A 27839-nucleotide genomic window follows, 5' to 3' on the forward strand; every position below is an offset into this window, starting at 1 on the left:
TTATTGTTACCTTTTCTGTTGTTTTTGTCATTATTACTACTATTACCATTTTAGTAACATTTTCATATGGTGAGGAGGGTTAGAATTCTTCACATTTTCCACAGCATTCCTGTTTGTTTTAGTTCTAGACTTTAACTTAAGGATGTAGCCAGGTCTATATGATCTCACTGTTTTGTTCTAAGATCTGAATTTGATGTATCATATGTGAACATTTTGGCTTCCCCCAGAGACACTGGATGTTGAACTTCCTCTGCCAGGAGAGAGGTTTGTAGGGACCCAGTCTGCATAGACAAGAGCTGTGATGATAGCTTTATCTAGCCTGATAAGCTAACTATTTTTACTACATAAAACTGAAATAAAAAAGAAAACAGTGAATTTGTGTTGTCTCCATCCCCTGGTTAATTTAATTCTCAGCAATTCGAGTAGTTGATTTTCGTAAAGACAATGAGACATGCTTCAGGTTTTGCTAATCCAAATATGATTAAACCAAAGTGTAATGAACAACAGGAATAGATCTTGCAAAAGCCCTTAAGATGGCCTTTGCCAAATTGCTCTGTTTCTTTGGGATTTCAGAAGCTTTATATCACATTGCATCAGGTTGGTTTATAATAACAGCCATAACCACCACTTACTTGTTTGTTTTTCTCGGGGCTGGACAAATCTTTAAACTCCCCAGACTTAGTTCAGATCTCTGCCTTCTGCACTGTAATCCTGAAACAACCTGCTTGTCTAGAATTCCCAGATGAATGGTTTAACTTTTGTCATGGGAAGGAGGTGGGGTGGGTGGGTGGAGGCAGCCTCTGCTGAGAGAAAGCCTTTGCTCTCATCCGACACCATCGAACTGTGGTAAAGGTGCGACTTTCAGTAAACTAAGCCTTGTGTGTCGTGGGAGAACTAATGGATGACAATTTAAGCAGAAAACGATTTAAACGTGAATGGAATTAGTTAGCACTCTTGACTGTAGGGAATTGAAACTCAATTGAAATTAATTTCAGGAAAAAGGGGAATTTATTGGAAGGTACTGGGATCCACATGATAAAAAAAACAGGAGTGCCTTTAGCTCTGGTATTTGATATGTTCCAGCTTTGGTTTCTAGAAAGATCCTGGCCTGGAGCTCTCTTTGTTTCTACATTGCCATAAAAGGATTGCCCCACGTCATGAGAAAGGATTTGTGGCCAAGGGAGGGGATGTGGGTAGGACAGATGATTTCTCCCACCATAATCACAAGAATGGGAGGGTGGGTAGTTTTGAAGAGGGGCAGTTCCTGGAAAAGTCCAGCCTGATGTCTGTGACATGTTGGTTTGGCCGCTGGCACCGAAGTCACACTGTTTCTTAGGGTGGAATTCACTGTTTTGCATTCTCCTCAGCAGACATTCTGCTTTGTCTGCTTATCTATACAGTTTTCACAACCTCCCTTTCACATAATCCTTCCGTCTCACTTCCATTCGTAAATGCACTCACAGCCACTCCATCCCCGAAGGGAGCCGATCCAGCGCTGCTTCCAGCTTCCAGTGTGACATCATGGGGTCCCCCCTGGTTTGGCCTCAGTGGGTCTGAATGTGGCTTCTCCAGCTCCCGTAGTTGTGGTTTAAAGGGTGGAATGTGGATCTCTTGTTAGACACAAAACTCTCTTAGATTTTTCTCTTTTTTAAAAAAAATTAATTAATTTATATATATATATATATATATATATATTTTTTTTTTTTTTTGGCTGTGTTGGGTCTTCGTTTCTGTGAGAGGGCTTTCTCTAGTTGTGGCAAGCGGGGGCCACTCTTCATCGCGGTGCGCGGGCCTCTCACTGTCGTGGCCTCTCTTGTTGCGGAGCAACAGACACGCAGGCTCCAGACGCGCAGGCTCAGTAGTTGTGGCTCACGGGCCTAGTTGCTCCTCGACATGTGGGACCTTCCCAAACCAGGACTTGAACCCGTGTCCCCTGCATTGGCAGGCAGATTCTCAACCACTGCGCCACCAGGGAAGCCCAGATTTTTCTCTTAAATTCTCCTTGTTATTGAATCAAGGACATAACTCCCTTTGCGATTCTCCTTCAAACCTCTCTCTGATTAACTCAACAAGAAAACCCAGTTTGATGCTAGTAAATTTAAAATTTTTAAGCATTTAATATATTTTATTGAGATAATTGACAAACCGTAAGACCCATGTTTTAAGTATGCAGTTCAATGAATTTTGTGTATGTATAGAGTTGTCTAGTCAGCCTCACATCTCATTTTAGAACATCTCCACTCTACAAACAAGCATCATGCTCATTTACAGCCCCTTCCAATTTCCACCTCCTTCCCGCCCCTAGCAACCACTAATCTACCTTTCTGTCTTTATTAATTTGCCTTTTGTGGACATTTTGTATAAATGAAATCATACAAATGTGGTCTTCTGTGCCTGGCTTCTTTGACTCAGCATACTTCCAAGGTCCATCCATGTTGAAGTTTGTATCAGTTACTTCATTCATTTTCATGGCTGACTGTTATTCCATTGTGTGGATATACCACATTTTATTTTTTCATTCACCAGTTGAAATTCAAGTTGTTTCCACCTTTTGGCTATTATGAAAAGTGCTGCTGTGAATAATCATGTACAAATTTTATACGGACATATGTTTTCATTTCTCCTGGGTGTATACGTAGGAGTAAAATTTTGGGGTCATTTGGTAACTCTGTGTTTAATAATTTGAGGAACTGCCAAACTTTAAAAAAGAGGGAAAAAAAGAACTTCAACCCTAGCCTCACACCTTATATAAAAATTACTCTAAAATGAATCATAGACTTTAATGTAAAATGTAAAACTCTTAGAAACTTTTAGAAAAAATCTAAGAGAAAATCTTGAGAATCTGGGGTTAGGCAAAGAGTTCTTAGACTTGATAACAAAAGCCCAGTGTATCTAAGGAAAAATGGATCAATTGGACCTCTTCAAAATTAAAAACATTTGCTCTGTGAAAGCCCATGTGAAGAGGATGAAAGACAACGTACAGACTGGGAGCAAATATTTGCAAACCAAACATCTGACAAAGGACTAGCATGTAGGCTACATAAAGAACTCTGAAGACTTAATGGTTAACAAAGTCTGATTTTAAAGTGGGCAAAAGAGATGAGCAGACATTTCACCCAAGAGAATATCAAGACGTTGAGCAAAGCCCTGAAAAGATGTTGAATGTCATAATCAGACCATCAGAATGGCTAAAATAAGAAAGAGGGCTAACAACTAGTGCGGGTGAGGGTGGGGAAGAACTGGATCCTTCATACATTGCTGATGTGAGTGTAAAACTCTGGAAAACAGTTTGGCGATTTCTTTAAAAACTAAATATGAAATTACCATATGCCCAGCAATCACACTCTTGGGCATTTATCCCAGAGAAATGAAAACTCACGTTCACAGAAAACCTGCACATGAAAGTTAATGGAAACTTCTTTAAAAATTAATTATTTATTTATTTACTTTTGATTGCACTGGGTCTTAGTTGAGGCATGTGTGCTCCTTAGTTGCGGCATGCGAACTCTTAGTTGCGGCGTGCATGTGGGATCTAGTTCCCTGACTAGGGATCAAACCCACGTCCCCTGCATTGGAAGGCAGATTCATAACCACTGTGCCACCAGGGAAGTCCCCACGGAAACCTTATTTGTGATGGAATCAGTCCAGATGTCCTTCAGTGGGCACACCAGGGTGCGTCACACTGTGGAATACTACTCAGCAGTGAAAAGGAACAAAACGGGTACAAGCAACCTGGACGAACCTCCAAGGAAATATGCTGAGTGAATAAAGCCAGTACCAAGGGTTTCATGGTGTATGATTCCACTTATATAACTTTGGGGAATGAAAGCAGTTTAGAATTAGAGGGAGATTGGTGGTTATGGTCAGGGTGAGGTGGGCGGAGGAGGGGGAGGAAGGACAGCATGGACATAAAAGGGCAGCCCGAGGCATCCTTGTGATGCCGGAAACGTCCACCTCTCTGTGGGGAGGACACGAACCTACACGAGTGATAATACACACACACAAGCGCCAGTAAAACCAGGGGAATCTGAACAAGATGGAGTGTATTGGTGTCAGTATCCTGGGTGTGATGTTACAGTTTTGCAGAACGGTGCCATTTGGGGAAACAGGGCAAAGCGTACAAGGAGTCTCTCAGTATTATTTCTGTAACTGTGTGTGAATCCACAGCTACCCCAGTACAAATTTCAGTTAACAAAGTTGGATTTAGATAAAAATAATAAGTAAATATTAGGCAGTGGTGTGTGTGTGTGGACATGTATATGTGCACATATACATGCATATTATGTATATTATATATGATTAACTAAAGTTTTGTAAACACACTGAGCCAAAGGATGAATTTAACCACTCCCCCGCCACACCCACTGTACAGAAGAAAAACGGGAACTATATTAAAAACTCCCATTTAGGAAAGCGGGGAAGGGGAAGCCTGGTGGATTGGTCCTTGCCCAGAGGATAAACTTTCTCCCGCTAGACAGAAATAGTCTGGTAAATGATAGGCCTGCGAGCCTGACGGCACCTGCTGTTGACTCCTTTCCATGGCAGTGGAATTGGCGTTCTTGGCCAACCAATCCAGCTGCTCCAGATTCCGCGTGCCAGTACGATTTTTCTGGGGAGTTAGCCAAGTCTCTACACCCCAGACCTTATTTAGAGCTTGACCTTCTTTTACTCTAATCTAAAATACTTTGCTCTTCTGTAATTGCCACAAGACTATAGTTTCTTTTTCACTGGGGGTTGGAGAAGGAGAGTATGTAGATTTGGTGTGTATGTGTGCATGCGCGCGCGCATGTGTGCGTGTGTGTGTGTGTGTGTGTGTTTGTGTGTAGCGGGAGCCGGGCTCACCTAACAGACTTCGGTTGTGTAAGCTCGTAAATCCTTGAGCAGAGCTAGGCCTGGCGTATTTTGAAAGTGCCTGGACTTGAAATGGGATTAACTCCCTGAACTTGACTCAGCCCGCTGGAGGCGTTTGTGTGCAGAAGTGTTTCGCAGGGGAGATGCCGATCATGGGGTCAGTGGGTTTCACATCCACCAATATTCCAGAAGAGGGTAGAAGGGTCTGACCACACCCCAGCGTGAAAGGCCCTCACGGGCATCCGGTCAGAGGAACTCAGGACTTCCAGTTTGGATTTTTTTTTTTAAGGCTCCTGATCTTTGTGAGAGATTTTCCTGAATATCTTGAAGAATTCTAGACAGAATCTCGGGCTCAGATTATTGTGGAGTTGGAGTGATGTGTGGTCTCTCTGAACGCAGGCGAGGAAGCAAACCGGAGCTGGTGACGCTGTGCGTGAGAAGACTGTCCCCAGCTTGCGCACGGCAGGTGCTCCGGGACGTCCCTTCCCTGCTTTCCTGCCCCCTCCCTCCCCAGTGAGGACGGGCCTTGGGGAGAAGTGTGTGTGACTCCTGATGGGGCACCTCCCTTCTCCTTACCATCTGCTGATGCTGGGAGGGGGCGTTGCAAATTGGGGACATTTTAGGAATATACATAGTTGAAAGAAAATCAGAGCGCCTGCGCTGAACTGACTGTGCAGGGCCTGAGGTGGCCAGGCTGGAGGAGCACAGCCGGCTTGGAGCCCGGACAGTGACCATTTGCTGACATGTGCTGAGCAGGGCGGGTCCCAGGCTTCTGAACTAGTAACACGAGGCCTCGGGCTAATTGCAGGTGGCTCTGATGAGGGCACATTTGGCCTGGGGTCTAGAGAGAAAAGAGACCTTCTTCTCAGGAAGTCTGGAGAGCCTGCCAGAGACTGCACGGCCTTGTCCTGGGCCTGGTGGGAAATTTTGGGCAAACAAGTCTTGAAAAGAAAAAAAAGAAATAGATCACCTCATTTTAGGAGTTTTAAAAGTTCCATGAACATAAGAATTGCTTAGCACACGTGTTAAAATTCAGATTCCAGGATTCAGTTCCGTAGATTCTGATTCAATAGGGCAGGAGCAGGCTGGGGACAGATGCATTTTGTAAAGCAGTTCTTTTACAAGTGGTCCAAGGGCCATACTCGCAAAAGCATTGCCTTAGGTGATAGGAGTTGATGCGAGGGAAGAGGGACGGGGTCCTGGAACCTGGCTGGGCTTCTGACTGCAGGCCACACCTGCCTGGGCCTCCCTGCTGCCCTTCGGAGCTCACGGAGGCTGGAAACAGTGGTCCAGCATCATTCAGGATATGGAAGAAGCACCACTGACCCCCCATCTTGTCCCCTTCAGAAGCAGCTCCAGTTCTCTGCCCCCTTTTTTGCATCTCACGATGACAGTCGTCAGGAGAAAAGATGCGATTGTGGGTTGGTTTGCCTCCATCTGATTGATATCAGATGCCGCTGGACCAGCATCTTGCACCCAGCCGCCTCCTGGATGCTGGGACTCCCCCAGATCCAGCCTGTACTTGGTTGCCTTGGCTTGGGCCAGGAATTAGGATCACCTTGCTTGGGTGCTTTCATGTGATGCACTGCAGGTATTTCAGGAACCATCTGCTTTAATCAATGATGGGGGGAAGGGTCCTCCAGGTGTTGAGGTTAGAGGAAGAAGAGGATTCCCTATCCCACCCCTGACACTTCAGCCAGAATCCCCCCTTCACTTTTCCCCATCAGCCTTTCAAGCAGCCTTGATCTGTAGCCATCATAATAAGTAATTTATTGGAGAAATTACCCCCACCCCACCCCTACCTCATAGCAGGCTCCAGTTCTGTTTCCTTGATTTTCTTTTCCCGATTTTGGACTCTTGACTCTGTACACAAACCCCCCTGTGACCTCTCCAGATTAGGAACTCTTCCTGCCTTTCTTGATCACTTAGACATTGGCCTTCCTCTAATGGGTTCAAGCTCAGGGGTTTCCTGACATCCTTAGGGCTATGAACGAATCAGAAAGGGTGAAGGAGTGATGGTGTAGAAGTGCTGATAGGAGAGAGCCCTTGAGGCCTGATTTATTTTATCTTGCCCATGGTAGCAGATGGAAGTTACCCACCGAAAGTAGTGGTGGAGTCTGGGGCTTGGAGAGGTGGTGGGTGATGACCTGGGGATGCCGAAGGTTCCTCCCTTTTCCCCCTAAATACAACCCAGGAGATGATCAGGGATGGAATCCTGAGGAATGGAATCAGGGTCTCTTAGATCTTACAGCAACACTTCTGGTGTCTCCAAGAGAAACATTGTGAGAGATTGGTTGGGCTGCTGGCGACAAGTCAAGACTTTTCTCCTGGAGTAGAGGTCGTCTTGCAAGAACAGAGCAGCTGGGGTAGAAGTGAAACTAGGCTGGGGGACGAGGAAGGCGATTTATTCTACCAGTTTTCAGTTATTCGATTAGCAAATAACTTTTGGTAGTTCTGTGTGGACCAAAGTACTATGGGAAGTACAAGAAAAGAGAAGAAAATATTTTCTTAGAGCTATTTATTTCTATTTGGGGAGCCAAGAGGGATATACAGGGGGAGGAAAATATCTAATGAGTAATACAAGACTATGTTTAATAAAGTTCCAAAGTTAAGGTGCAGGAAGGACAAAGGGATTCAGGAAAGGGAAAGTCTGTAGTCGCAGACGGTGATTTGGAAAGGCTCATGGATAAAATGTGTCACAAGCTGGGCTGTTAAGGATGAGTCGGGTAGGAGGAAATTCCAGGAAGGGAAGATCATGGGCAAAGGCATGGGCGTGGGAGGGCCTTTGACAGGTGTCATGGGGGTGTGGGGGGGACATCAAGAGTATCTACCTGATCGTCTGCCTTCGGGAATGGGGAGAAGATGGGTGGGTGGTGAGTGGCTTCAAAGTATGCAGAGTGTCTGGGCTCAATGTGCAGGGCCAGGATGACAAACCCTTGAGGTCCTGCCTCCTACTTCTGTCTCTGATCCCCGGGCTCCATTGCCCATCAGTCATGGCTCTGTCTTCTCCTGAGCCTCTGTGGTCTCAGGCTTCTTCTTAACACAGAGCTTCATGTAGTCACCACCAGCTAAAGCGATGGAACCTATCTGCCAACACCACGGGTAGTCGTGGGAGCCTCTGTGGAGTCTTGAGCAAGTAAGGCTTCTTGCAATTTCCTGTGTCATCTAGAGCTGGAAACCAGGGTGAGAGCTGGACATTGCAGGTTCAGTGCCCCCTGTGCAGCTTCCTGAAACACGCCAACCCAGTCAGAAATCATCAGGCACCAGTGGTTTCAAGTTCTGGGGAGAAAGTTGAGGTCTTCAGTAGATGAAAAATATATTTGGAAATAAATATTTTTTTACTAAGAATACATGAATTGCTTTCACTTCTTACATGCGACTCCAAAACTCATTCCAGTCTTGACAGTGGGCCAAAAATGGGTATAAGAGTTTGTTTAAAATTATACAAACCAAGTAACAGAACTTGAGATGTTGGATGATAAAAATCCAATTTATTCCAAATACTAAAAAGCAAAACAGCCAACGAACATCAAAAGCCACTACTGTGCAAGGTGTGGAAATATCATGGCAAGTATTAAAACACACCCAGGGACCTCCCTGGCGGTCCAGTGGTTAGGACTCCGAGCTTTCACTGCCGTGGCCCTGGGTTCAATTCCTGGTCGGGGAACTAAGATCCCACAAGCCACGCTACACAGCATAAACAAACAAACAAGTAAATGAATGAATGAATGAATAACACATCCAGCATTTTCCTTACATGAGATGAGGAAGCAGAGTAGAATCTGCGCTGTTAAAATGTGCATTTTGTGCCCTGAGATGCACCTTCCCGTGTTTCTACCTTCTGATGCTGTGCAGCGGCTGAGCCTGCATCTACTGCTTTTATCCAAGTGGGAGGGAAGGAACTGAAGACTGACCTCCCCAGAGAGGGATCTGGAATTGCTCTCTGTTTCAGTTATGAAGTTTTCTTAATGAAGAATCTATAAAACATTTACGTATATCTTAAAGGACAATACGAATTTTAAAGAATAAAATGAACAGCTCTGTACCTACTCAGTCACATCCCCTGCTCCCCATCCAGAAGTAACTGCTGCTCTGACTTTTGTGATAACCATCACTTTTTTTTTCTTTGTACTTTGCCACCCATGTTTGCATATCTGAACAATAGATTTAGGTTTGCCTGTTTCTGAACTTTGTGTAAATGGAATAACCCTGAGTGTATTACATGATGGTTTGTCTGTTACCCTAAACATGCCTGGGAGATTTCATCACAACGAACGTTAGCTGTACTTTGTCCGTTTCCACGGCTGTACACGTTTTTTTTTTTCTTAAAGGCAGTCTTAATACACTATTTATTTTTTAATTTTTATTTACAAATTTATTTACTTATTTTTGGCTGCGTTGGGTCTTCATTGCTGCGCGCGGGCTTTCTCTAGTTGCAGCAAGCGGGGGCTACTCTTCGTTGCGGTGCATGGGCTTCTCATTGTGGTGGCTTCTCTTGTTGCGGAGCACAGGCTCTAGGCACGCGGGCTCAGTAATTGTGACTCTCGGGCTGTAGAGCACAGGCTCAGTAGTTGTGGCACACAGGCTTTGTTGGTCCGCGGCATGTGGGATCTTCCCGGACCAGGGCTCAAACCTGTGTCCCCTGCACTGGCAGGTGGATTCCTAACCACTGCGCCACCAGGGGAGTCCTGTACACAGTTCTGTTTGATGAGTGCAACACAGCTTATCTATCCATCCTACAAGTGATGGGTATTTGCGTTATTTCTGCCTTGTTATTATGAACATTGCTTCTTGAACATTCTTGCATATCTCATAGTGCCACGTGTTAGCATTCCTCTAGGTTCGGGTGTGTAGGAGTCTAATTGCTGAGTCACAGGGTGGGCGCAAGCTCAGTTTTACTAGGTGCTGCCAATGTTTTCCAAAGAGGACACCGGTAGTGCAGGAGACTTCCTGCTACTCAACACCCTTAGTGCTGTAAGACGCCAGGGCATGGAGAGAGATCTGATAAGAATTTCAGTTTGCGTTTCCCCAGTTACCAGGGAAGTTGACATGTTTTTATTTATTGGCCATTCAAGTTTCATCTTGTGTGAAGAGGCTGTTCAAGTCTTTGCCACTTTTTCTCTTGGGATATTTACCTTAATCTTGTTTATTCATAGGATCTATCTATCTATCTATCTATCTATCTATCTATCTATCTATCTATCTATCTAATTTGATGGTATGTGTTGAAATATCTTCTTCAAATTTATGTCTTGTATTTTCACTCTTTATATATATTTTTTAAACTTTTATTTATTTATTTATTTATTTTTGGCTGCATTGGGTCTTCGTTGCTGCACGCGGGCTCTCTCTAGTTGCAGCGAGCAGGGGCTACTCTTTGTTGTGGTGCACGGACTTTTCCTTGCTGTGGCCTTTCGTTGTGGAGCACGGGCTCTAGGTGCGCAGGCTTCAGTAGTTGTGGCACACAGGCTTCAGTAGTTGTGGCACACGGGCTCTAGAGCGCAGGCTCAGTAGCCATGGCGCATGAGCTTAGTTGCTCCACGGCATGTGGGATCTTCCCGGACCAGGGCTCAAACCTGTGTCCCCTGCATTGGCAGGCGGATTCTTAACCATTGCGCCACCAGGAAAGTCCTCTCTTTATATTTTTACAGCATCAGAAGCCTGTAATTCCTACCTAAGAGAATTTATCAATTTTTTCCTTTATGTTTTTTGGGGGGAAATGGTCGAGGGAGGGCGAATCATTTAAGAAATCTTTCTGTACCCCCGAGATCATGAAGATATTCCACTGTGTTGATTATCTTTTAAAAACTTTACAGTTTTGTTTTCCTGTCTGTCTTTAAGTCACTTGGCACTGATTTTATGTGTGCTGCCTAGTTTCTCCTATGTGGATATCCAGTCGTCTCAGCACTCTTGGTTGTAAAGTCCATTCTCTCCCCACTGAAATTCCACCTCAGTCATGTATCACGTGTCCTGGGTGCACAGGTCTGTTTCTAGGGCTCTCTGTTCTGTTTTACAAGCCGACTTACCTATCCTCATACCTATACTACACTGACTTAATTATCACAGCTTTATCATGAGTCTTGATAAATGGTCTTGGACTTCTGATATGGTCTGGAATCTCTGTAACCGATATTTGTTGGCCCCAGGGAAGGTTTCATGAGAGTGTAGGGTGTGGGTGTGGATGTGTGAGTTCTGGTCTGGTGGAGATTAGGAGAGTGTTGGGGCGCAAATCTACATGTGTGTGTTGGGGAGTGTTTATTTTTATGGCCGATTTAAAAAATATTTAAATAAACTTTAGTTTAGAATAGTTTTATATTTACAGAAAAGTTGCAAAGATAGTATGGAGTTCCCATATACCCCATATCCAGTTTTCCCTATTGTTAACATCTTACATTAATTACTGTGGTACATTTGTCACAGGTAAGGAACCTACATTGATACTTTATTATTAACTGAAGTCCATACTTTACTCAGATTTCATTACTTTTCCCCTAATATCCCTTTTTTATTATAGGATCCCACCCAGAATATCATATTACATCTAGTTGCCATGTCTCTTTAGGCTCCTTTGGGCTGGGACAATTTCTCAAACTTCCTTTGTTTTTGATGACCTTGGCAGTTTTTAGTACTAGTCAGATATTTTGGAGACTATCTCTCAATTGGGGTTTGCCTGATGTGTTTCTCAGGATTAGACTGAGGGTTTGTGTTTTGGGGAGGAAGACCACAGGGCTGAAGTGCTCTTTTCATTACTTTATTATTAATTAAGCATAGCAAGGGTTCATGTTATCAACATGATTTGTCATCCCTGATGATATTGACCTTGATCACTTGGCTGAGGTGGTGACTGTAAAGTTACCCTCCCCCGCTTTGCTTACCATGCTCTGTGGAAGGCAGTCCCTGTTCCCAGCCCTCACTCAAGGGGTGAGGATTATCCTCAACCTCCCCAAGGGAGGAGTCCCTACATAAATTATTTGTAATTCTTCTGCTGATGAAATTTATCTCACCCCCAATTTATTTATTCAGTCATTTACTTATATCAGTGTGGACTCATGGATATTTATTTTATACTTTAAGTTATAATGCAGTATTGTATCATTTAATTTGTTACCCAAATTGCTCCCACTTTGGCCGCTGGGAGCTCTTTCTTTTGGCACCTGTGTCCCTTTAACATGTACGCATCATTTTGGGTTTTGAGCACTTCCTTACTTTCTGACACAATAAGATGTTCCAGGCCCATCTTGGATGGTTTAGGCTACAACCCTAGATTCAGCCATTTCTCCAAGCAGCCCTCATTCCTTTTACTGGAGAAGGGTATTTAGAAACCAAGATCTGGGCTGGGTGTGCTCGTTGCTACTGGGGTGTCATTGAGTCTAGGCCCTCTGGGTGAACAGAGCTGGGAAATATATGTATGTATGCTAACAGGAGTATACATACACACATATCTATAATTATTTCTGTAAGTATCCATTTGTATCTATATTAAGATAAACATAAGTTCATATTGATAACTCTGACTTTAATCCAGAACCATAGGGATCATTGTAACCTTCTTTACGGGGCGGGGGAGGGATGTTTTAAAAAATTATCAACTGATGTATGATTAAACAGAGGGATAAGCTTTTGTTGCTGGAGATTTTCTTAGAAGATACAACAATCTTTCCCCCTTTCACTTTACATATTGCCCAGACCTTTAAGAGTTCAAAATGTGACTTCTGTGAAGAAATACAGCTACGTCAGTGGTTACTTTCATATGGCATGATATTTACTTATCTTTATATACTGTTCACTTAGGCAGTGGATTGAAAACAAGTTTAACCATCATCACCAGTATCATCATTGTCAACCTGAATTGAATGCTTACTATGTGCCAGATACTATTATAAGTAGTTTAACTGCATCTTCACAGTCCAGTGAGAGTTACAATCATTCCCCCATCTTATCAATAAGGAAACAGAGGCACGGAGACTGAAGAGCTTGCCCAGGTCCTGTGGCTGAGAAGGTGTAGGGCCCAGCTTTAAACCCAGGTAGTCTGTCCCAGAGCTGATGTTTGATGTTTGTTCTATGTTCCTCTCCTAAGAAGTACGAACAGGATCCAAGAGGGAAAATAATTTCTGATCTACCGAGAGAAAATAAATGGCAGCTGATTTGATTCTGCTCAGAGAATTTGGAGCTAATGATTTTTTCCAGTGGTTTCTCTGGCCTCTTGGGACTAGCCTACATTCCTGTCTGGAGAAGGGGTATTTGGAAGCAAAGGAGAGGCCAGGCCCCCATTGGGAACCTGTGTTTTCTGCTCAGTCCTCATTCGATTCAAATTCTGACATTTTCCATGAGAAACAGTCCATGTAAGTCTGTGGCAGGAACCTGACACTGCTTGTTTGAACCTGACACCAGGAATTTGGCCCCAGGTTAATAGCATTTGCAGACGCATTAATAAGCAGGCTCGGCCCCCTGGGAACAGAAATCCTTCCCTGGGTACACATGCCAAGTGCTTTAACTGTAAGCGCTTAGATCATCGTAAAGAGTTATTTTCCAATCAGATATTTATTGAGAAGGTAGTAATTCTTTTTTTTTAAAAGTTCATTTAAGTTTTAGTTCCACCTGGCAGATAAACCAATCTGAGGGTCTAAAAGAACTGGCATTTTGAACAGAGATTTTGCTGCTTTAATTATTGCTAACATGGTTGCCTCCTCTGGGTGCTACACAAATATCTTGGATATTTAGAGAAAATACGAGCTGGTAGGAGCACAGTAAGCCCTGATTATTCATTTCAGTGGCTGCTTGAGGGAGCTGGGGAGACGGAGACCACTTCATGACACACAACAGCCTTTGCAAACAGCCTGCAGCCTTCCTCTGATGGGCTTTGGTGGAATGTTGTGAACGATTTCCATTGCTTTTGGCTAGAATGCCTTAAACACATGGGAGGGTTTTGAAAAAAATAATGCCAGCAGACATTCATCAGCCTCTCCTGCTCACAGTGCCTTGCTGCGTCCTCATGGCCAGCTTAGTTGGTTGCTTCAGTTTGACCTTGGTTGGAAGGGGGCTGTGGTTGGAGGAGAGAGTAAAATTACAGGGCAAACATTTTTCAGTGAAATGGTAACTGTCATATCCCAGAAGTCTGGCAGAATATAAAATGCTTGGTTATTGCTGGTATGGTGTTTTAGAAATATCATATACATGCAAGAACACACCAGAAACACCAGAAGTTTTCTGTTGTTTAGAGCTCATGAGGCCGCTATTCTTTTATCACTTATAAAATGGTGCCTGATAAATGTATACTTTATTATGTCCTACGTATAGTCATCTTAATACAGATTTCCAAACTCTGGACTTGATAGTGTCAGATTATGAATTGGATAGACTGCAGAAATATCAAACTCAATATTTTACAGTCTACCTTCTAAAAGAGTTGTTTTCAAGCTATAGAAAACATAAGAAGCTGTCGTGAAGTTGCTAAAATGCCTATTTCTGGGATGTGCCCACTAAACATTCTGCTTCAGTAGGTCTGGGGCACAGGGGTATTCATTTCTAACAAGCCCTGAATAATCATGGGCTAGGAGGTCTGTAGAACACACCTGAGACTGATGCTCTACAAGATGCATTAGGCATCCTCTGAAGACGTCTAGAGAAGCTTAGTGATGGTTGTTAATGTGACAGAGAGAAGTGCGGGAAGCTTGGATGTATGTCATTTTGTCTCTTTGTTTTTAGCATCAAAGTGTCTTGTTTTTTGACATATGTGTTTAATTTTCTGGGAAAATAAGGACTTTTGTGCACCTGCTCCAAGACACCTGAAAACTTCTTAGGAGACATGGCTGCTATGCAGTTACCCACGAACTCTGGAATCACATGGTTACCCTGCCAGCAGTGTTTGAGCCCCCCTCTGTCTCCACATGCTAGCACTGCAGATAGTAAACGTTTTCACCTTGGCCAGTCTGATGCATGAATGATGCGATCCGCATTTTCATGTGAATTTCTTTAATTGCAAGCAGGATTAGGAAAACCAAGATTATCTACTGAAGAACTGTTCTTTACCTATATACAAGAACTATTCTTGGGCTTCCCTGGTGGCATAGTGGTTAAGAATCCGCCTGTCAATGCAGGGGACACGGGTTAGAGCTCTGGTCCAGGAAGATCCCACATGCCGCGGAGCAACTAAGCCCGTACGCCACAACTGCTGAGCCTGCGCTCTAGAGCCCGTGAGCCACAACTACTGAGCCCGAGTGCCACAACTACTGAAGCCCATGCGCCTAGAGCCCGTGCTCCACAACAAGAGAAGCCACCCAATGAGAAGCCTGCGCACCGCAACGAAGAGTAGGCCCCGCTCGCCGCAACTAGAGAAAGCCCACGTGCAGCAACAAAGACCCAACACAGCCAAAAAAAAAAAAAAAAAAAAGAACTATTCTTTACCTATATCAATTAGAAAATCAAGTAGAAGTTAAAACCCTCTTTATAAGTAACAATGTAAATGAGTAATAGACTTTTTTGGTGTGTGTGTCATTTTTAAAATTTGAAATATTGTAATTCCTAGGAATGAATTTAGCAAGAATTGAGCAAGACCTATATAGATAAATGTTACAGTTCTAGGATAGGACAAAAAAGGTACTTTTTCCTTGAATAGGAAAACTGAGTAGTATTGTAGAAATGTCAGTTTGCTCTAAATTAATGAAGACTTTTGTGCACCTGCATCATGAATTCACTGAGCTTCCAGGCAAATTACCTCAGATAATTTAAAGTTACATTTTTAAAAGGTTTTTACAAAATGATCTTAAAATTCACCTAGAAAAACAAACAGGCAAAAATTGTATTGGAAAGACTAATCTCATCACATATTGAAATATATTTTAGTGATTTAGTGATAATACAGCATTGTCAGAGAACTAGACAGAAAATCAATGAACAGACTACAGAATCAAGACATAGGGTGAAATACATAGGGATATTTAGTATATGATAAAGATGATATTTAAATAAGTCCAAAAAAGGGGATAGTTCAATACATGGTTTTGGGATAATTAGGGAAAAAAATGAGAGAAAATAAATTCAAAGTGGATCAAGGATTTAACAGTAAAGTAACAAAACCATAAAAGTTAGAGAAAGCACTGGAATCTTTAAAATAATCTTGGAATTGGAATGAACTGTTTAATCATGATACAAAACTCAGAAGTCATAGAAGAAAGTGATCAATAAGTCTGACTACATGAAAACTCCTCTGTGGCAAAAATGCCACAACAACGTCTAAATACAAATGCTAAGCTGAAAAAAAATGTGGAAAATATATTACAAAAGGCTACGTTCCTTAGTATGCAAAGAGTGCTTACAAATAAATTTTTAAAAATCCAAACAATCCAAACCAAAGTGTGCAGAGAACACGGGTAAGAATATTACAGAACAAGAAATATCCGTGGCTTATGAAAAGTTGTGCACCAACTTTGAATAAAAGTTACTCAGAATTAATGTCAGATTTTTCTCATGGAGTAAGGACTTTAAACTATGATGTAATTTTACTCTTGGGGTGATTTATGGTGGTTAGTGTATTTAATGATGTACCCTGTGTCCCCCGTTCTTCTGTGGAACAGTGATGACTGGCCTGGGAGCCTTCGTGGGCTGTAAAATGAGGAGCGTGAGTCAAATAAATGTACTCAGGCTCTGAGGCAATTTGAGCCTCCTACTTACTTGTTTCCTCCACTTGCTTCATTTCCTCTATGTTTTTGGCATTCTCTAAGAAAGTGGTGCCATCTTTGTAAAGATGTATTAAGTAAACACCTTCTATGTGCCGGGTATAGTTTTGAGCAATTTATAATATCAACTTATGTTACATTTATATTTTTTATATAAATTAATTTATTTATTTTTGGCTGCGTTGGGTCTTCATTGCTGCACATAGGCTTTCCCTAGTTGTGGGGAGCGGGGTCTACTCTTCATTGTGGTGCACGGGCTTCTCATTGGAGTGGCTTCTCTTGTTGCAGAGTATGGGCTCTAGGTGCACGGGCTCAGTAGTTGTGGTGCATGGGCTTAGTAGTTGTGGCTCGTGGGCTCTAGAGCACAGGCTCAGTAGTTTTGGCACAGGGGCTTAGTTGCTCCGCGGCATGTGGGATCTTCCTGGACCAGGGATCCAACCTGTGTCCCCTGCATTGGCAGGCAGATTTTTAACCACTTTGCCACCAGGGAAGTCCCTACGTTACATTTAAAATGGTAAAGTGGAGGCCCTGAACCAAGATGGCGGAGTAGAAGGACATGCTCTCACTCCCTCTTGCAAGAACACCAGAATCACAACTAACTGCTGAACAGTCATCGACAGGAAGACACTGAAACTCACCAAAAAAGATAACCCACATCCAAAGACAAAGGAGAAGCCACAGTGAGATGGTAGGAGGGGTGCAATCACAATAAAATCAAATCCCATAACTGCTGGGTGGGTGACTCACAAACTGGAGAACACTTATACCACAGAAGTCCACCCACTGGAGTGAAGGTTCTGAGCCCCACGTCAGGCTTCCCAACCGGGGTGTCCAGCAACAGGAGGAGGAATTCCTAGAGAATCAGACTTTGAAGGCTAGCGGGATTTGACTGCAGGACTCTGACAGGACTGGGGGAAACAGAGATTCCACTCTTGGAGGGCACACACAAAGTAGTGTGTGCATCGCGAGTCCCATACAGGATAAACCCAAGGAGAAACACACCAAGACACATAGTAATCAAATTGGCAAAAATTAAAGACAAAGAAAAATTACTGAAAGCAGCAAGGGAAAAATGACAAATAACATACAGGGGAACTCCCATAAGGTTAACAGCTGATTTCTCAGCAGAAACTCTGCAAGCCAGAAGGGAGTGGCATGATATACTTAAAGTGATGAAAGGGAAGAACCTACAACCAAGATTACCCTACCTGGCAAGGATCTCAGATTCGATGGAGAAATCAAAAGCTTTACAGACAAGCAAAAGCTAAGAGAATTCAGCACCACCAAACCAGCTCTACAGCAAATGCTAAAGGAACTTCTCTAAGTGGGAAACACAAGAGAAGAAAAGGACCTACAAAAACAAACCCAAAACAATTAAGAAAATGGTCACAGGAACATAAATATCGATAATTACCTTAAACATGAATGGATTAAATGCTCCAACCAAAAGACACAGGCTTGCTGAATGGATACAAACACAAGACCCATATAGATGCTGTCTACAAGAGACCCACTTCAGACCTAGGGACACATACAGACTGAAAATGAGGGGATGGAAAAAGATATTCCATGCAAATGGAAATCAAAAGAAAGCTGGAGTAGCTATACTCATATCAGATAAAATAGACTTTAAAATAAAGAATGTTACAAGAGACAAGGAAGGACACTACATAATGATCAAGGGATCAATCCAAGAAGAAGATATAACAATTATAAATATATATGCACCCAACATAGGAGCACCTCAATACATAAGGCAACTGCTAACAGCTATAAAAGAGGAAATCGACAGTAACACAGTAATAGTGGGGGACTTTAATACCTCACTTACACCAATGGACAGATCATCCAAAATGAAAATAAATAAGGAAACAGAAGCTTTAAATGACACAATAGACCAGATAGATTTAATTGATATTTATAGGACATTCCATCCAAAAACAGCAGATTACACTTTCTTCTCAAGTGCACATGGAACATTCTCCAGGATAGATCACATCTTGGGTCACAAATCAAGCCTCAGTAAATTGAAGAAAATTGAAATCATATCAAGCATCTTTTCTGACCACAACGCTATGAGATTAGAAATGAATTACAGGGAAAAAAACGTAAAAATCACAAACACATGGAAGCTAAACAATATGTTACTAAATAACCAAGAGATCACTGAAGAAATCAAAGAGGAAATCAAAAAATACCTAGAGACAAATGGCAATGAAAACATGACGATCCAAAACGTATGGGATGCAGCAAAAGCAGTTCTAAGAGGGAAGTTTATAGCTATACAAGCCTACCTCAAGAAACAAGAAAAATCTCAAATAAACAATCTAACCTTACACCTAAAGGAACTAGAGAAATAAGAACAAACAAAGCCCAAAGTTAGCAGAAGGAAAGAAATCATAAAGATCAGAGCAGAAATAAATGAAATACAAACAAAGAAAACAATAGCAAAGATCAATAAAACTAAAAGCTGGTTCTTTGAGAAGATAAACAAGATTGATAAACCATTAGCCAGACTCATCAAGAAAAAGAGGAAGAGGACTCAAATCAATAACATTACAAATGAAAAAGGAGAAGTTACAACAGACACTGCAGAAATGCAAAGCATCCTAAGAGACTACTACAAGCAACTCTATGCCAATAAAATGGACAACCTGGAAGAAATGGACAAATTCTTAGAAAGGTATAACCTTCCAAGACTGAACCAGGAAGCAATAGAAAATATGAACAGACCAATCACAAGCAATGAAATTGAAACTGTGATTAAAAATCTTCCAACAGACAAAAGTCCAGGACCAGATGGCTTCACAGGTGAATTCTATCAAACATTTAGAGAAGAGCTAACACCCATCCTTCTCAAACTCTTTCAAAAAATTGCAGAGGAAGGAACACTCCCAAACTCATTCTATGAGGCCACCATCACCCTGATACCAAAACCAGACAAAGATACTACAAAAAAAGAAAATTACAGACCAGTATCACTGATGAATATAGATACAAAAATCCTCAACAAAATACTAGCAAACTGAATCCAACAACACATTAAAAGGATCATACACCATGATCAAGTGGGATTTATCCCAGGGATACAGGGATTCTTCAATATACGCAAATTAATCAATGTGATACACCATATTAACAAATTGAAGAATAAAAACCATATGATCATCTCAATAGATGCAGAAAAAGCTTTTGACAAAATTCAACACCAATTTATGATAAAAACTCTCCAGAAAGTGGGCATAGAGGGAACCTACCTCAACATAATAAAGGCCATATATGACAAACCCACAGCAAACATCATTTTCAATGGTGAAAAACTGAAAGCATTTCCTCTAAGATCAGGAACGAGATAAGGATGTTCAGTCTCACCACTATTATTCAACATAGTTTTGGAAGTCCTAGCCACGGCAATCAGAGAAGAAAAAGAAATAAAAGGAATACAAATTGGAAAAGAAGAAGTAAAACTGTTACTGTTTGCAGATGACATGATACTATACATAGAGAATCCTAAAGATGCCACCAGAAAACTACTAGAGCTAATCAATGAATTTGGTAAAGTTGCAGGATACAAAATTAATGCACAGAAATCTCTTGCATTCCTATACACTAAAAACGAAAGACCAGAAAGAGAAATTAAGGAAACAATCCCATTCACCATTGCAACAAAAAGAATAAAATACCTAGGAATAAACCTACCTAGGGAGACAAAAGACCTGTATGCAGAAAACTATAAGACACTGATGAAAGAAATTAAAGATGATACCAACAGATGGAGAGATATACCATTTTCTTGGATTGGAAGAATCCATATTGTGAAAATGACTATACTACCCAAAAGCAATCTACAGATTCAATGCAATCCCTGTCAAATTACCAATGGCATTTTTTATAGTACTAGAACAAAAAATCTTAAAATTTGTATGGAGACACAAAAGACCCCGAATAGCCAAAGCAGTCTTGAGAGAAAAAAGTGAAGCTGGAGGAATCAGACTCTCTGACTTCAGACTATACTACAAAGCTACAGTAATCAAGACAATATGGTACTGGCACAAAAACAGAAATATAGATCAATGGAACAAGATAGAAAGCCCAGAGATAAACCCACGCATATGGTCAACTAATCTATGACAAAGGAGGCAAGGATATGCAATGGAGAGAAGACAGTCTCTTCAATAAGTGGTGCTGGGAAAACTGGACTGCTGCATGTAAAAGAATGAAATTAGAACACTCCCTAACACCATATACAAAAATAAACTCAAAATGGATTAGAGACCTAAACGTAAGACCAGACACTATAAAACTCTTAGAGGAAAACATAGGAAGAACACTCTTTGACATAAATCACAGCAAGATCTTTTTTGACCCACCTTCTAGAGTAATGGAAATAAAAACAAAAATAAACAAATGGGACCTAATGAAACTTCAAAGCTTTTGCACAGCAAAGGAAACTATAAACAAGACGAAAAGACAACCCTCAGAATGGGAGAAAATATTTACGAACGAATCAACGGACAAAGGATTAATCTCCAAAATATATAAACAGCTCATGCAGCTCAATATTAAAAAAACAACCCAATCCAAAAATGGGCAGCAGACCTAAATAGACATTTCTCCAAGGAAGACATACAGATGGCCAAGAAGCACATGAAAAGCTGCTCCACATCACTAATTATTAGAGAAATGCAAATCAAAACTACAATGAGGTATCACCTCACACCACTTAGAATGGGCATCATCAGAAAATCTACAAACAACAAATGCTGGAGAGGGTGTGGAAAAAGGGAACCCTCTTGCACTGTTGGTGGGAATGTAAATTGATACAGCCACTATGGAGAACAGTAAAGAGCTTCCTTAAAAAACTAAAAATAGAATTACCGTATGATCTAGCAATCCCACTACTGGGCATATACCCAGAGAAAACCATAATTCAAAAAGACACATGCACCCCAATGTTCATTGCAGCACTATTTACAATACCCAGGTCATGGAAGCAACCTAAATGCCCATCAACAGACGAATGGATAAAGAAGAAGTGGTACATATATACAATGGAATATTACTCAGCCATAAAAAGGAACGAAATTGGGTCATTTGTTAAGACGTGGATGGATCTAGAGACTGTCATACAGAGTGAAGTAAGTCAGAAAGAGAAAAACAAATATTGTATATTAACGCATATATGTGGAACCTAGAAAATGGTACAGATGAACTAGTATGCAGGGCAGAAATAAACACACAGATGTAGAGAACAAACGTATGGACACCAACGGGGGAAAGCCGCGGTGGGGTGGGGATGGTGGTGTGATGAATTGGGCGATTGGGATTGACGTGTATACACTGATGTGTATAAAACTGATGACTAATAACCTGCTTATAAAAAAATAAATAAAATTCAAAAATAAGTAAAATAAAATAAAGTGGTAAAGCGTTCGCCCCTCTGGAAGCACAGGGGCTAAGACCCGAGCGAGGGAGACATGATGAGGCTGTGTACTGAAGGAGAAGAACATTTTACTTCTGTGAGCAGCACGTTGAGCTACCTTCCTCACATTGGGTACTGACTAGGCCACCTGTCATTCAGAGCTTCTGAATGAGAATTCACTGCCACAGTACTGCTCTTCTGCACGGGAGGCCCAGTGGAGGTCACCTGTCTCCGTTGACTTTCAGGAGGGACACAGGAGGTGAACTTGCCAATGAACTCCTAGGGGCAGAGCGCTATTCTGCCCTGGCCTGCAGGTTGGATTCCCCTCCTGACAGGTGGGGCCCAGGAGCTCCTTCTTGGGATCCCTGACCTCCTCTCCCCCTGCCATCCGTGGAGGAGGCTCATGGGGAATTAAATAGCCCTGGGGTCGGAATGAGTCAGCTGCCGTGTTGCCGGGTTACACCCACCACCAACAAAACATGGACCCTCATTGGGCGGCACAGCCTGTTGAGAAATCCGGAGCCACAAGGATGCTGTTTCCTGCCCTCCTGCCCCACGGGGAGCCTCCCAGGGCTGTGGGCTCTGCCTGAGTCCCAGATACATACCGTCCACGCTGCGTGGACCCCGCTGAAATATAACACCTGATTACCATCCGAGCCTGGGGCTGGGAGGAGACGCCCCCTTTCCTGTGTTTTCAGCCCTAAGCCTCCCTCCTGGCCCTTTCAGAAGGTTGGGTGAGTCTTCGCCGCCCAGGACTTTTCCAGTTGTCCTTGTCAGCACTCCCCATCTTTCCTCCGAAGACCCCATGGTCCCTCTACCTCAGTCCTCCTCTCTGCTGAAGGCCACTGGGTGTGACTGTCACTCAGTCATTCAGCAGGTACTTACCGATCACCTCCTAGGCGCCTGGCACCGCTAGGATCCCGGCCCCTTAAAAACAAAACGTGGTCCTGATCATAAGAGATCCATAGCCCATTAGGGAGACAGAATCTCACCAGGATGATGGCAGCCCCCAGGCTGCTCTCGAGGAGGGGGTGCTGCGCGGAGCTCTCCAGGAGGCCACGTGTGGAAGGGGGCGGGGAGGGGTGGACCAGAGCAGGTGCAAGGCCCAGAAACAGACGTGAGCACAACGAGGTCCCAGAGTGGCTGTCCCTTCGGGCATGAACGGGGAGGACTAAGGCAGGAAGCCTCGTCCTGCTAAGGCGCTAGGTTTCATTGGTTGGAAGACATGGAAGAATTCTATTCACGGAATACTTGATAGATGTGTAGTTTTGAAAGATCCCCACGGTGGGCCTGGGGGTGATAGATTGCAGGAGGCTGGAGGACCAGGTAGAGGCAACAGCAGAAACCTGAGTGATGGGGGCCAGGGCCTGATCACTTCGGGGTGAGAGGGGAGGGGCCGCCTTGTAGGCACCTCCAGGGCTTCTGGCCTAGGAAACAGCAGGTTTACAGGGAGAGCGGCCGGTTTGTGGCTGAAAGGCGGTGAGTATAAATAGAGAAGTGATGTTTTCCAAGCCCATTTGCTCTTCACACGGCTATGGCCCTCTGAGGCTGTAACCGCATGCCCAACGCAGGCCAGTCTGCTGGAGGCAGCTGCCCATCCCAGATGCTGACCCGTGATGCTTTCACCACCACCCCCGCCCCGCTGTCACCCAGCTCTGCACGCTCGTCCTGACTCCGTTTCTTCTTGTGGTCCCTGGCAGTTGGTGTTTTTCTCCGTGGTCTCCAGGGTGACTTCTGGGAGTCCTGACTTTGTGTATGTAGCTTCATCTTGAAAGTCTGAAAATACTCTTTCCCATCAAAATTGACTAGCTGTGTGTTTATACCTTGGCTTGGGTGGACTTGTTTCAATTTACCTGTTTAAGGCCTATCACAGCACCCAGCCTATGGCAGACATTCGGTAAATATTTGTTGAAAGAAATGAAGGAAAGTCATGGATGCCATGTCTCCTGTGATGGAGATTACAGAAGACCAGTTGATGCTGGCACCTTCCAGTCTCCCCGGGCTGTGTGTGGCCTCCCCCGAGACACAGCTGGGGGGGTTCCAAGGTCACCGGATGGTCACACACCTTCCAGGGGCCCCGAGGAAGCACCCACTCACCTCCCCAGGGTTCTCCTTTCAGATTGTAGCTGTACCGTTTGTTCCAGCAACAATTCTTGGACACCAACCAGCTGTCCCGCAGCTCAGCACATTTCTGATGCTGACTGACCCACGGTTAACACCGACCCCACGAGTCATGAACTCAGTCCCACGAGACTGCCCGCCCCTTCAGACACCAGCGCAGGTCTTGGTTATCCCCAAGTCACCCACGCTTCTGCCCAGCAGGCGACGCATTTTATGGGTCTGTGACTGGCCCGCCCAGGTTCAATCATTCACGAGAACAGACTCACAGAACTCAAGACAGCACTAGACTTGTGATTCATTTTTATAACGGATACAACTCAAGACCAGGCACATGGGAGAGACACATAAGACAAGGTTTGGGGGGTAGGGAGGGGCTGTTGCGTGGAGCTCGAACGCCCTCCCCGGGCACCCCACCCTCCCAGCACCTCCGTGTGTTCATCAACCCGCAGCTCCCCAAGCCTTGTGTTCAAGGCTTTTTATTGAGGTGTCATTACTTGGTCGTGACTGATTAAATCTCCAGCCCCCCGCCCAAGATTGGGAGTGGGGCTGAAAGTTCCCCCTCCTCTACTCAGCTGGGCCACCAGCTCCTGTCCTGCAGCCCCATCAGAAACTCAGGTGTGGTCTCCTGGGGGCTCTTCGTGAATAACAAAGACGCACCGACCACTCGGGAAACTCCATGGGCTTCAGGAGCTCTGCGCCAAGAACCAGGGACAAAGACATATTTCGTGTGATATCACAGTGGTGAGACACACTTTCGCAGACCCAGGAGTGGGTGGTCCTTCTAATCTCAGTTCATCTGAGAGGAGCGGGACTTGCCTGGCCTCCAGACTCCTGGCGGGAGAACCTGTTCTACAGGACGGGCTATACCTGGCCCTGCCTCCGCTCCGCCTCCAGTGTGCTGCAGTTTGGGGTTATTTCTTTGTCCGTAAAGATTGAAGGAACAGCTTCTGGAATGTGGGTGCCTGTTTGCTGGTTGTGACAGGAGCAAAGGGGGCAGAGCCAGAGGGCCCTGCGTTGGCCCCTGTCTCTGCCCCGAGTCACACTGTGTCACCTTGGCCAGTCATTTGTTTAACGAGACCCGTTTCGAAACCTGGGGGAGAGCTGAGGACACGCTTCTCTTCTCTCTGCATTTCAGGGCCCAGCGTTGTTGGCTCTGAGAGAATTAACCCTTCTCCGAGGTTTACTGCGGTCCTCAGGATGGATAGATTGTATTGCATTGCAAGTGACTTTGTTCTCACCGTAACCCTGGCAGAAACTATTCTGCTCCTCTTCGTCCAGCGAGGGGGCTGATGAGAGGGGAGTTAAGAACGGAGGGGCGGGGTCGCTGCAGCTTGCTTGGTTGCCAGATGGGCCCCTACCCCAGGGAGAGATGAGCAGACACAGCCCGTCTTATCTGCACCACCTTTGCGCAGAGAGGAGCCCCACCCTTCAATTTGTGGTTTGATAAAGACTGCCAGGAAGACAGAAAAAATAGGGTGACTTGCCAGACTGAACCTAGACAAGCCCTCTTCTGAAATATTTCAACTGTAAAATTCACCGCCACCAAAAAACTGAAGACTTATTTTTAATAACTGAGAGGCCCGGGGCTTGTCTGTTAGAAAACAAGAAAGAGGGTAGACCCAGAAGGGTCATTTTGCCCGGTGCATCTTTGGTGAGAATGATAACGCAAGTGCAGATTCCAGCTGACACGGCTCAGGAGGCCTCTTTTCTCCTGGGACCACCGTCTTGAAGGTGGCAGTGGGACCCTTTCCCAGGAAGTGCCTGAAAAGTCCTCCTCTCATATGATTTGGGGTCTGGAGAGAATTTAAATGCCAGGTAGAAGTTGCCCAGTAACTTTCTTTTTTAATATACATTTATTTATTTTATTTCTGGCTACACTGGGTCTTCGTTGCTGTGCGCGGGCTTTCTCTAGTTGTGGCAAGCGGGGGCTACTCTTCGTTGCGGTGCGCGGGCTTCTCATTGCAGTGGCTTCTCTTGTTGCGGAGCATGGGCTCTAGGCACGTGGGCTCAGTAGTTGTGGCGCACGGGCTTAGTCGCTCTGCAGCATATGGGATCTTACTGGACCAGGGCTCGAACCCATGTGCCCTGCATTGGCAGGAGGATTCTTAACCACTGCGCCACCAGGGAAGCCCTTCCCAGTAACTTTATGCACCAGCTGAAACCATCAATGAGGCCTATAGAAGAACTGCCCTCCCAGTTTTGATTTTCCCCTGCCCTCTGCCCTCTCCCTGTAGCATCCCCCCAGCCCAGCCCTGCATTCTCTTGCCTGCAACACTGGAGGAGCTGGCAAACTCTCCCCTGCCTCCCCCTCGAGTCCCTTTCGTGCCCCTATTTCCCTAGGATGTGGAGCTGACCCTGTCGCTGGCCCTCCGTGACCACTAGGTGCCCACCTGCCCGTCCACGATTCCTGCTGGACCCTCTCAGCCCCATCACTGACTTTCTCTGCACTCAGACCCCATGTCCTTCATTGTCAACCCTCCATTGTACCCAAGGCAGTGCTGGGTGCAGAGTTGACTTTCCATGGCACCTGGGATGGGGGAATGAGGGCGCTCCCCACCTGGGGGGCCTTCGTCAGGCTGCTGTATCACAGGCCCTGGTCCATGTTCTCACTGCCGCTTGTGGCCACACTTCAGTGACTTCCTCCAAGGCACCTGCCTGGGTTCCGTTGATCAAATGCATGGCTCTCTACCCCGCTACTCCTGAGCACTTTGCTATCCACACAGATATGACAGTGTTGTGCCTTAGCGTGGCCGTGGGGGGGTGTGTCTTCACTCTCAAGTGTAGATTCCAGAAGGCAGGGACTAGGGTTTTCTCTACACCTGAAAGAAAGGCTGGCATACAACAGCACTCACTAAATATTGGTTGAATACATCAATAAACTTCTGGAGAATAGGAACTGTGTCTTTTTAAATGTTTGGATCCACCACAGTATCTTCACATGAGAAGTACATCAATAAATGTCTTTTTTAGATTATCCATCTAAATGTGCCATTGGAGCTGTGAACATGCTCACTGCCAAACCTCCAGATCATGTCACATATTTTCTCTGATTTATAAAAGACAATATATGGAAATCCTTAGAAAAGCATGTACGCATGCATTTGCACATACACAAATTTTTTAAAATATTGAGTCATTATTATGGGAAAAAATTTTGGAATCATCCCTAACTCTGAAAGCTGGCCTTACTCCTAAAGCCTTTTCCTACTGTTCTGGAGTTCTTTCCTTCGGTGGGACCGGGGACAGTAGTTTATCTCCATGGATGCCAGAGACCAGGTTTTAAACTTGAAAAAGCCTCACCCATCCTAGGTTTTCAATACTTGCTGAGCAACCGAGTTATTATTCTGCAGGACCACAAGGGAGCTGTTTGCACGTGAGCTTTTTCTTTGCTCCGTCGGATTATTTATCCTGTACAAACGAGCATTCATCTGTGTCTGGGTTTGCCCTCTTTTCCAGGGAGGTGCCCTTGAAGGACGCTAAGGAGTACGCAGAGGCCATTGGTGCTGTTGTGGTTGAGACCAGTGCAAAGAATGCAATTAATATCGAAGAGCTCTTTCAAGGAATCAGTAAGTACCTGATTTGTGTTTTCAGCATAGCTTGCATTTTTTAAAAAAAATTAATTAATTTATTTTTATTTTTGGCTGTGTTGGGTCTTCGTTTCTGTGCGAGGGCTTTCTCTAGTTGCGGCGAGCGGGGGCCACTCTTCATCGCGGCGCGCGGGCCTCTCACTATCGCGGCCTCTCTTGTTGCAGAGCACAGGTTCCAGACGC

At 44.2% G+C, this 27839-nt stretch overlaps 1 protein-coding gene across 1 annotated transcript in view; it reads left to right on the forward strand.

Annotated features, from left to right (window-relative positions):
- Nucleotides 1–27839, forward strand: part of RAB31 (RAB31, member RAS oncogene family) — a 110238-nt gene that overhangs the window by 65343 nt on the left and 17056 nt on the right. Inside the window, exon 6 of the mRNA XM_082418743.1 lies at nt 27526–27635. Coding sequence (XP_082274869.1) covers nt 27526–27635 — 110 coding nt within the window. The remainder of the gene's footprint in view (nt 1–27525; nt 27636–27839) is intronic.

The sequence above is a fragment of the Balaenoptera physalus genome, assembly GCF_965194825.1.
Source record: "Balaenoptera physalus genome assembly, chromosome: 12".
Lineage (NCBI taxonomy): Eukaryota > Metazoa > Chordata > Mammalia > Artiodactyla > Balaenopteridae > Balaenoptera > Balaenoptera physalus.